This window comes from Silurus aristotelis, assembly GCF_946808225.1.
Source record: "Silurus aristotelis genome assembly, chromosome: 10".
Classification (NCBI taxonomy): Eukaryota; Metazoa; Chordata; class Actinopteri; order Siluriformes; family Siluridae; genus Silurus; species Silurus aristotelis.
In genome coordinates, this window is record NC_139583.1 from 11636994 (window position 1) to 11649310 (window position 12317).

At 36.9% G+C, this 12317-nt stretch overlaps 1 protein-coding gene across 2 annotated transcripts in view; it reads left to right on the plus strand.

Moving 5' to 3' along the window:
* Nucleotides 1-5329: 5329 nt before the first annotated feature.
* itpr2 (inositol 1,4,5-trisphosphate receptor, type 2) overlaps nucleotides 5330-12317 on the plus strand; it is a 98595-nt gene continuing 91607 nt past the window's right edge. For both annotated transcript variants that reach the window (XM_083552008.1, XM_083552009.1), the window contains exon 1: nucleotides 5330-5766. In XM_083552008.1, the coding sequence (XP_083408134.1) occupies nucleotides 5675-5766 (92 nt within the window). In that variant the 5' untranslated portion in view covers nucleotides 5330-5674. The remainder of the gene's footprint in view (nucleotides 5767-12317) is intronic.

Consider the following 12317-nt stretch of genomic DNA (forward strand, 5'->3'; position numbering starts at 1 on the left):
TTCCGATAGGTCTCTTTTACACAGTAATGGAAAATGCTATACACCTTTACTGTACACTGAAGACATTTGGGTTTGAGATTTTAAGATTTCATCTCCTGATGTTACTTCAAGATATGTTAGAAAACATTGAATCTTTCGGGATGGACCACCCAATTTTTAGGTGTGCAAAAGTACTGGAAGAGAAAATGTGATCAAAGTAAAAAACATTTAATATTTCGTTAGATCTCCTTAGCTTGCAATAACTGCATCAAATTTGTGACCCAGTAACACCACCAAACTGTTGCTTTCTTCTGTGTGATGTTTTTTCATGGTTTGGTTACTTCTTTGACAAATATGTACATATTTCATTTGTTTATTTCTTGTCAGGCAGGTTCTAGAGCATGATTCAGATGCTGCATACTAATCAGTGGTGGTTGAGTGATAAGTTTTGCTCCTGATCGAAGGTTGTATGCTCAAATCACTAAGCAAAGCAATTAAAGTTTAATTGTATCCAGTCACAAATTAATATATAAACATATTGCTCCTTGTTATTTCTAGGACCAGAACTAGGAATAGGACCAGAACTAGGAATATAAATAAAACATATAAATACAAATGGTTAAGTGAAGGATTATTTAAAAATTTTAAGTAGTAAGAAATTAAACATTTCATTAAATGCACCAAAAGTCACAAGTAACACACAAGCAACATGCCTTGTAATGTCTCCAAATCCTTTTTTCTAAGCTTCAAAATGGCTTGCTTTTCTTCTATGCTTTTATTCAAATTGGTCATCCTTTTCACACAAATATACAACCTTCAAAAGTAAAATCCAGGAATCAAATTAATGTTTAAACAGTCAATCTAATGCATACCTGGGAACCTGTAAGTTCACAGTTTTAATATTTTTAAACACTGGAAAAACCGTTGGGTGGTAAACATTTACAGCATTTAGCAGAAGCACTTATCCAGAACGAGAGTTGAGGGTTAAGGGCCTTGCTCAAGGGCCCAGCAGTGGTAGATAAGGGGAACTGGGATTTGAATTCACAACCTTCTGATCAGAAATCTTAACCACTGAACTACAATTCTTTTTTGAAAGGTGGGTACATATATAATATAAAGTCCCAACAAAGCCAAACGACCAGACTGAGGCAGGAATTTTTTTTATGAAATACGTCATAATTAAACCACGTGGTGTTTCCTGAAGTAATTTAAATGTGCACTAGATGGCAGTGTGTACATTAGTTTGGCCCTAATTGTGACGTTTTAAACACTTAAAATTAATTATTGTTAATTATTGTTATTCTTAAACATTGATAATTGAATGTGAATCAGTGTAAACAATAATCAGTATAGGCTGAGTTTTTTTTTTACTAATAGTAAGCCAAATGTAATACGTCAATGAAAAAAAATATTATTTCTCATTGAAATGCAATCCCTGTCCAAAAAAATAAGTCAGTACCTGGATTTAACTAACAAATAACTTTAACAAATAGGTAAGAGCCTACCTTTAGATAATTACTGCATGGATGATTATGTTTTAGCTGGCAACAAGTTATTTAACCCTAACTGATGCAGTGAGTAGCTTCTGATTTCTTGAACATCCATGTTGGAAGACACATCCCGTGGTCATGGAAAAGATGTTAATCTATTTCAGAAGCATCAAACTATTGGCATGACTAAAGATAAGAATACACCTAAGGAGATTGCTGAAACTAATAAAAATGGGTTAAAAACTGTCTAACAGATTATTAAAAACTGGAAGGATAGTGGGGAACCATCATCTTCGAGAAAGGAATTTTGAATGATTGTGATCGGCGATCATTTAAACTTTGGTGAAATCAAATCGTAAAACATGTTTAATAGTGAAAGTAAGAGCATTTCCACACACACAAAGGCAAGGCAACTTGAGGGATTGGGACTAAACAGCTCTGCAGCCTTAATAAAACCACTTATTAGTGAGGCTAATAGGAAAAAAAGGCTTTAGTTTGCTAAGGAACATTAAGATTGGACTCTGAAGCAATAGAAAAAGGTCATGTGGTCCAAGGAGTCCAGATTTACCCTATTCCAGAGTGATTGATCAGTAAGAAGAGAGGCGGATGAACTGATCCAATCATGGAATCCATCATGCCTAGTGCCTACCATACAAGCCTGTGGGGGCAGTGCTATGATCTGGGGTTCCTGCAGTTGGTCAGGTCTAGGTTCAGCAACATTATGTCTCCAAAGAATGAGTTCAACTGACTACCTGAATATACTGAATGACCAGGTTATTCCATTAATGGATTTTTTCTTCCCTGATGGCACAGACATATTCAAAGATGACAATGTCAGGATTCATCGGGAACAAATTATAAAAGAGAATATTTGGTATGTGCTGGAGAAGACTTTGTAGCGTTCCAACTCTCCCATGATACATTTTTCATTTCTTGGTGAAAAATTACTGCAACTCTGGATGGTAATAAATGTTGTGACATTGCAGAAGCTTATCGAAACGATGCCACGGCGAATGCGTGCCATAATCAAAGATCAAGGCGGTCCAACCAAATATTAGTGTGTGACTTTTTTTTGGATGGGCAGTGTATAAATCATTATAATCAGTATTTGACAGTTAACAGTTTAAAGTAAAACACTTTTTTTTTTATTATAGGCCATTGAAATAATTTTACTAGCTTCAAAATATTCCATGAGTCAAATTCATCCATGTAGTAAATATGTATACAATACTAACTTGCTCACTTTCAGTAGGCATTTTATAATGATCAAGGTTGCAGTGTGTCCGGAGTCTATCCCAGGAACAATGAAAGTAAAGTCTAGATACACCCTAAATGGGATATAAATTGCAGGGTACAACCCCCTCACCCCACCCAACCGCGCACACAGAGCAAATTATCTGAGTTAATTTTTGTTCAAGATGATTAGAAAACCAGAGAACCCACAGGAATCTAATGTGTGCCACCCTGTCTGTATTGTAGGTGACTCACGGGGAATCACAAGGTGAAAGTTGATGACCTATGACACAAAGTATTTTTGAATTCCTGCCCTTTCCACCGAACACACAGACCTACTGTTTTTGAGTTTGGATTTAACCCATTAAGTTCAAGCAGCCAACCAACATTTAATACTGTGGGTTCATTTTGAATTGAACGGTTTTATGTGATGTAAGAACACTTACAAATGCAAGAACTAAATACACAGTTAGTGTTGTTTTTGGTAGTGACAGCCAAATTGTTTATAAAATGACAGCACATACACAGCATACACAACATTTCAGATGAGCTTGTTAGTCTTGAATGGAGTTGCAAATGGAACTCAATTATAAGCCATGTAGAGTGAAATCTAATGTGTACAGTGTGGTTATTTTACACGTTTAAATTAAGGTTTAAAGTGAAATCAATATGAAGCATTATAACTTTGGTTCTTTTAATATGCAAATTACTCATCTTTTAGTGGATGTTCAATTCAATTTATTTTAATTTGTATAGTGCTTTTAACAATAGACAGTGTCTCAAAGCAGCTTTACACAGATAATGTGGTAAGAAATAATGAATAAGATTGTTCTTTAGAAGTGTAAGTTTGTGCATAATTAGCAAGCTGGTTGTGAAGGAAAAACTCCCTGTGATTGTATAAGGAAGAAACCTTGAGAGAAACCAGACTGATCTGGGTGGCAGCAAATGTCCATTTATTGCAGCTAAAGGATGTTGAGGTGTGCACTGATGGTGATTAAATCCAATCCATCCTCAAAGTTCCTGTGTTACATGGATCCCCAGATCGTTAATGTGAATCCATCACCAGCAGCACAGTGTGGCCTCCAATCGAAGATAACACCATCCAGAGGAGGTCCAGGACGAAGCAGGCAGCTCCGAGAAGAGGAGAGGGGCAGGAGGACTGGTCACTGGTACCTCAGGAGTATGTTTTACTAAACCAAGAGAGATTGAGTGTGAAAGAGAGAGAGAGAGAGAGAGAGAGAGAGAGAGAGAGAGAGAGAGAGAGAGAGAGAGAGAGAGAGAGAGAGAGAAATATAGATTATTAAGTATCCTTTTTTGTTGTATAAAAGTTAAGAACACTGCAGTTGGGGACTCCGGCAAGACTCGCTATGGCAGCGTAATCAAAAGGAGAGCCAGAAGATAACACAGAAGGTAAGGGATCTCGGAGATGAGAGACGGCCCACCATGCGACTATCAACAAACCTGAGTGAACGAGTGAGAGTGAGTGGACGACAGCATTCAAATATCCCAGTTCAGCTAACCCTGAACACTATATCCATGATCCCTCCAGATCTGCTCCTTTACCTAAGAAAAACCTACCGATAAAATACTTGACTAAATTAATATGTTTTCAGAATCACTTGAACACTGAGACTGTGTCTGAGTCCCAGACACTAATTGAAAAGCTGTTTCATAACTGTGGGGCTTTATAAGAGAAAGATCCGCCCCCTGCTGTAGTCTTCATTATTTGAGGTACCAACAAATAGCCTGCACCCTTTTGATCTAAGCAAGCGTGGGGGATCTTAATGGTACAAAATTTCTTACAGATACCGTGGCGTGAGTCTGTTAAGTGCTATATATGTTAGTAGTAGTATTTTTGATGGGAAGCCAGTGTAGACTGATTAAAACAGGGGTGACGTGGTCATATTTTCTAGGATCTTCCTAGTAGGACATGTCCTAGGTGACTAAAAACATGCCATGTAGATGAATTTTAAAAATGCAAGAGACAAAAGAATTATTATAAAGTCACAAACATAAAATAATATCACTAGCCCTCTACACAAATACTCCTAACAGTCACTTTTGGCACAAGTCTTTTTTTATTTTTAAAGTTACACTAGATGGATGGATACTGACTCAGTACCCAATTAAAACTGTAAAAAAGTTACCTATTGTGCAATGCTTTAAAATGACGTCATTCATATCATTTTAATAAATGATGTGGGATGATGGATGGGATTACAAAATTTGATCACTGGACAAAAGCAAGAATTTAACACATACACTCCTCAGACTTTCTGTGCCACAGTTGTTCATTTCCAGCATTTTTTGCAGACACTTTTGATCAAGATCAACTTACAGGCTCAAGGGGCCAAGCAGTGGCAGTTTGGAGGTGTTGGGAAGTGAACTCATGAACTTCCGATCAGAAGTCTGATTTTTATCTCAGGTTTCATTCTTAGTCATTTTAAGATCAATGCCTTGTGACCGGAAAAGTTTTTTTGTTGCTATTTTGTGGACGACCATTTAAATTTTTTAAGTTAAAGGAGTGCTTTGGAGGAGTTTGAGACTTGAGTTTGTTTCTAAGAGACATGATATAAATCTATGCCACAGCCAGAGCGCATCAGTGCGTCCTCCATTAGGTTGTGTTCTGTTCTAAACCCTGAAAAGCGCGTCTCCTCCCCCAGAGAGAGAAAAAATCCGCCTTGTGTGTATCACAGGAAGGAGATTCAGACCTCAAGAATAACGTCAGAAGAAGCAAGAAGCGGCCCATCACATAGTGTGCAATACAGTTTGTTTTAATGTTATTATTTGTGTTATTTAAAAAAATTTTTTTTTAAACAATATTTGCGAGGGTGTCAGCATGTTTTGCTGTCAGGCAGCACAAGTTGGCGTTTGCACACACGGATTGTGATCAGACAGACAGGAGTGCTCGGAAGCGCGAGCTCTAAATCGGCCTCCTCCTGTGGTGTTCCTCCGGTTTTTAGAGTCGCAACATGTCAGAACAGAGGTCGAGTTTTCTCCATATCGGAGATATCGTGTCTCTGTACGCGGAGGGGACTGTCAATGGATTCATCAGCACTTTGGGGTAAGTTTTTGCGTCTTTGATTGTTGGAGAATGTGTGCGATTTCGCTATAGAAGCCGACATGCTGCATTTCTCCGCAATAAGGAAGTGATTGCAGGGCCTGAACTTGAGTCAGTAAAGCGAACAGAAACACTTTAAACACTGAGCATGCAAATCGCAAAACAGGAAGGCAAAACTGCTTATTTGTTTACAGTGTGGCCATCAAATGAATTTACAGCCTTCAGCTTCCTAAAAAACCGTATTGTGAACTCGACCTGAAGTCTCTCAATGCAAACTTTTTTTCTATGTATTTCTACACGAAAACAAATGCAAACCTGTAACCTGAATTGACCCACAATTATGCATTCGGGTTTGCTGTTTTTGGTCCACGTTTAAGACCTAAAAAGTTTAGATCCTTTCTAAAGGTTGCCCCCTTTTTTATTTGGTTATGACTCACACTTCAGATAGCACGCGCTACACTTTTGCAGGTTGCAGCATGAATGCAGCAGTTGCACCGACTGTGGCTTTCAGTAACGTGAACCTACAACCTGTGCCCATGATACTGCTCAAGTTCAGGGTTGTGCTTTGAATTCCAAGAGGATGCATTCAAGGAAAATCAACGATATTTCCCCAGTTCCTTTTGTACCCCAAACACAGTCAGTTAGCCAGGACGTGTTTAGTGTTTAGACATTGTTGTTTTTTTTTTCTTATGCACCAGAGATCTCACTTTCACAGAGTGCAAACTGCATGTCAAAATCATCTCACACTTGCTTTAGGAGACTGAACAGATCAGCTTCCTTAAACTAGCAGAAAAATGGAGGCAATTCTAATATACAGGGTGCCTCCGAGTTCACCAAGTCGTTTGGGCTTTTAGTGGATGTGCTCCACTTTTTTGGTTGAACAACAGTGTTGTGTGATGTGCGTATTATATTTTTCCTGATCCGACCATTATTTCAATACGTTCTTTTGTCCACGGCGTTCTTAAAGCCTATCTGAATTTATTTGCCCTGTGTCTTGAGACTTCTAAGGGCACCTTGTATAAGTCTGCTTTAATTCACGCCTCCCATCTGAGTCTAATACATGGCGAACTGGTACCAGACCATGTCCTGGGCCAAAAAATAAATAAATGTAAATGTATTTGCATAGGAATTTACCAGTAAACATTGTCACAAAGCAGGTTTACCAAAACACAGATGTTAATCAGCGTTCCTGCTAACCAAACAGTGGCAACAAAGCACTCCCTGTGTTTGGAACCACCTTGTCTTTTATCATTTTTTTAAGAGACACATACAGTATATGTTCATTTTGATTATATTTTTACAAACCAAGTAATTTTAATGTTATGATTATATACTTTAACCAAATAAATAAATGTACAGATGTTAAACTTTTATTTTCATTCACAAAATCCTCCTTTAGCTTGAACAGCTTTACACCCTCTTGGCATCCAAATAGTTAGTTTTTTCCAAATATTCAGGGTGTTATTTGGTGGCTGGATATGATTTTCACCCCATAGCGGTTGATTAGGATTTAGGTGCAGTGACGGCTGGCCATTTCATTATAGATAACACTTCAGCCGGCTGCTTTCTAAACAACTGAGTTTGAAATTGCCGCAGTTCATTATCTTGTTTTTATGGTGAAATTGGTTCCAGTCCAAACAGAATTGCATGTTCGTTCAGGATTCCTTTCTTCCTGAATAAACTGTTTCATGTTTGACTGTGGGTGTGGGCAATCTTGTTACATCATCTCTCTTGTTTTTCTTTCATATATATATATTTTTTTATTGTTGTAGCCACACATCTGTGGACAGAACAGTCCAATTTTGACCTTTGATTAACTCATTCACTGAACAGTTCGTTTGTTTTTGCCTTTTAACACGGTTTGTGGCATATAAACAAAAAACATGCAGTGTCTCAAAAATGACACAACTTTGGAAACCCCTAGTATTTTTCACAAGCACTGCACTTTAAGTGGAACCGGACATGAAAGGGAATTTATCCTCTTCTGTGTGACACCAGATAGCAGGGTTTATAAATTGCTGCTCTTCTACAGATGTATACTATAAGCTCAGACAGTGATGTGTTGATCAGTAAAGTCTGTAGGATGTAGTAGCAGGACTTGTATACAGGTGAGATTATCCCCTGAAGAAAGAGTGTGACCTGGGCTTTTTACTCTAACCATGTGGGATCATCTGCATCAGGATTCAGGACAGATTATAGTAAAAAAAAAAATATATATATATATACAGTGTATATATTGTTAGTAAATACATAAATCTATTTGACATTCTGAAGAGCTTCTTAAGTATGTTAGCAGCAATTATTTGAGGATTTAGACATGATGTTTGCTTCGTATCTAGTAGTTAGTAGCTAAATTTATATTTACTAGTTACATTAGCTTTGCAAAATTAGCAAAAATACATTGAAAGTGAATGGTATAGGCTAGGGCTAAAACAATTCCTCCTGTAATTTAAATAAAAAATTTTAATTAACTTAATTTTTATATTTTTATTTATATATTAGTATTGGCATTTCGATTCAATATCCTAATTGAATGTACTAAATGTGTTTAGTTTTCACAGATATTCTTGTATGCAATTTCAGTAGAATACTCGATTACTAAAATAATTGTAATTAGTAGTTTTATTTGGATTATCATTATTAGTTGGCTTATTGTAACATGACAATCGTTATCAGTGGTTATCTGTACTTTGCCATGAAATTTCCACTGGAGCTAATATGGCAATAAACCCAAATGCATCCAGCCAACCTACCTAACAGCCTATCAACCTGTTAATATTACAATAGAGGGTGCAATCAGGAAAATGCAAAATCGTACAACCATTCAATCTGATTTGGTTATTAATTAAAAGCAGAATCGTTACATATTTATATTTCAATCATTAAACCTACTGAGTACTAAAAATGGTCCAGTGAAACTGGTGAAGTACAGCAGATTTAATGATGGGTTGAACAATTTCTAAATCAATTGAGCTGAGAAGGGCAAATAACCTGAGTTATTGAGGGGGAGTGGTGGCTCCAGCGATTAAGGCGCTAGGTTGTCTGGGGTTCAAGCCCCGGTATCGCCAAGCTGCCACTCTTGGGCCCTTGAGCAAGGCCCTTAACCCTCTATGCTCGGGGGTCCCTTACGAGGGAAATATCAAGGTTCGTGACGTCGAAGTGACGTGGGGCCGCCTTTCCGTGGGCTCACCACCTGCAGGAGGGACCGTAAGGGACGGTGCTGCAGTCGAAGGCGGGGGCCTGCTTAGACTGCTGCCCCCGCGACCCGAATTACGGATAAGCGGGAGAAAATGAATGAATGAATGAATGAATGAATGATTGCTTCTTTTTGCATCAAATCAGCAAAACAATAAATGCTGGAAGGATGTTTTGTTAAGACTGTCAGGTCTAAGACTTTGCTAACATGCTAAACTAACATTAACTACCGGACACGATTCAGAAATGTTGACACTGGATATTGTGCCTTGTATGTGCGCATATTTAGATTATATGTAATGTGCATGTAAACATAGACTTACAGCAGCATGTTGAGATTAACATGGTAAACTACATCATGAATAAATGAGTCCGGATTTTATTGTGTGTAGCCTGGTCTATTTTGTGGGGAAGCTGGAGTTCAGAGGGTGGGGTGTAAGCCTTTAAGTAAAGAATAAAAGAAGTGCGCTCTAACCTGATTGATGGCTTGCTCCGAACTTGACAAGTTTTTATCCACTCATAAATACAAAGGAACTACTGATTTTGAAAATTTAATGTAAGATGTTTTACTTTGAAATGTAGTGAAGTTAAAGTCTCCCCAAATGAAAATACTTCCATTACTGTACTTAAATATTAAGTACAGTAAAAGCTACTTATTAATTACTGTACTTTACATTTACTTAGTTGCTGTCCACCACTGATTGGAGGCTGGACAGTGCCTGAATTATGACAACTGCCACAGCAAACAATAGATATCTGAATTGATAGGCAGTACTTCCGCTGATAGCGGATTGATGTCAGCGTTATTGAAGAACTTGTACAGTTGTAGAGCGATTTACACAGGAACAGGAAAAAAACTTGCATTTAAAAAGGTGTTATGGTGGACTGTGATCGATTTGAAAAATATTTGAATTGTGTTAGTATTGCAATTGCATGCAAAGCTTAAGCAGAGTGTTTACCCTAAACAGGATAAAGGGATGTCCAACTTTTGATAACGGGGTATTTTAAAATCAGTTTCACCAAAAAAATTATTTATCTTGTGGTTGTATTAATAATCATTTGTTTTTCCTTTAGGCACATTTTGCCACTCTCACCTTGCCAAAGTGTCAACTTTCTCTAACACCTTGTAGAAGTGTAGTGAGTGTGTTCATTATCAGCATGCTGACTGTGCTCAGTTCATGATTAACCTATTCTGGTTGGTCATATCTCTTTAGGTTCAGCCTGACGTATATCAGCACTGCTCAAGTTAGACGTGTATCTTTTCCTCTAAGAAGTTAATCATTTAGTGAACCTACACTCCATGGACAAAAGTATTGGGACACCTGACTTTTTTCTCCATATGTGTTTTTCTTTTCTTTTTTTTTCTTCTTCCTTCCCCCAAACTGTGAAAACCAATTCTATAGAAGCATAAGATTTTTCCCTTAACTAGGAACCCTAAATCTATTCCAGCATAACAATATCCCAGTGTACAATGCGGGCTCTATGAACATAAGGCTTACATGTTTTGGAGTGAAACATCTTGAGTGGTCTGTTATGGAGCTCTGACCTTAATCATACTGAACGTCTTTGCGATGAATTGTATAGCCAAATTTACCCCAGTCCTCCTCACCCTCCATTCAATTCAATACATTTACATTTCTATCACACTTTAAATAATGGACATTGTCTCAAAGCAACTTAACACAGATTAAGTGGTAATAAAATAATGTATGAGTCAGGGGCAAGGAAAAACTCCCAACATCAGTACCTGACTTTACACAAATCTCAACAAGCACACTTTAAAAATGTAGTGGAACATCTTTTCAGAAGAGTGGAGGTTATTATAACAGCAAATGGGTAGTAATTGTGACATGGGGTGTTCGAAAAGCACATATTAACCAATGGGCAGGTGTCCAAAAACCTTTGTCCATATAGTGTATGTAGCATGGCTGTAAGAACTATGGCTGTTTTTGTAGCCAGAACTCAGTTCCGATTACCATCTTCTTCCAGAATGCCAGATCAGGTTGCTTCATTACGCTTCAGTTCACAGAATTACAATATAGGGTTGTTTAGTTGGGGATTGCTGATGGCGAACAGTGAAATGTGTCTCAATACATCTCCAATTATTTATTTATTTATTTATTTATTTATTTTTACAGGGCTGATGACCTTAAACTAATTTTCTGGTGATCTGAAACTTATTTGTTGTTGTTTTATGGCAGTGCTACTAATCCACACCTATTAAAATGTACATTGGACTTCTCAAGAGAAACAATATGCTACAAATGAAGTGGCTTTTTTAAAACTGGGTGCCCATAGACTTGCTTTTAAGGCCATTAGTAGTGAGATATTGCCATTTTTTCAAATTATATTTATTCATGTGTTTGTAGACAAGAAAATCGATCAGGCCAACTGAGTAAAATGAATTAGTAGTAAACCGGTCAGTCAGACAGTGTGGAAAGTGTTACAGAGGAATTTATAGTCCTATATTTTTTCTCTCTACTTTGAAAATGACATTTTATGAATGCTAGTGAGATTAATTATAGACCTACACATTTACAGTGCTAATTTTAGGTTATGTCTGTTCAACCACTACTTCCTTTCATAGAAGACGTTTTCGTCTCGATGTCTGTCTTCCTCTCCTTGTGGTCTCTTCCTGTTCTGATATCAAAACCTTTAGTGTCACACGCTGTTCAGTGGGCAAACGATGACAGCAACAGATAACCGTAAAGTGAAATCTCTATTAAAGACGGCAACAAGCAACAGTTTCTGGATTATCTGTTATTAGCACTTTATGGATTATTATACTTGTATAAAAAAAGTGCCCATTTTCACCTTTGGAAAGATTTGTATTTTAATGCTTTTTTGCTTCATCGATACATTTTTAACAGGTTTTTAAAAATACAAAAAATAAATACAAATCTCTAATGCTTAATCAAACCTAGAATAAATCATCACATTAATGTATGCGCAGCCTTTTTCAATTTCATTATCAGTGTCTGTTTTCAATTTAAGCACATGAAACCTGATGGTAATCATTGAGAGTTTGTTGATCTCTGTTGTGTATAAAACGCTTTAAATAACTGATGATCTTTATATTTATATATATATATATATATATATATATATATATATATATATATATATATATATATATATATATATATATATATATATATATATAATAAAAAGATCATACAGTGGAACCCACTTATCTCGACCTCGGTTACCTCGACAACCCTATTAAGTCGACGTTTTTTGAAGTGAAACCGCCAAATTCTCGCTTTTTCTAAGCATTTTTTAATCGGTTATGTCGAAATTAGCCATTTAACGTTATGCAATGTTATTAAATGTTATGCAATGAACGGGAGGCGAAAGCC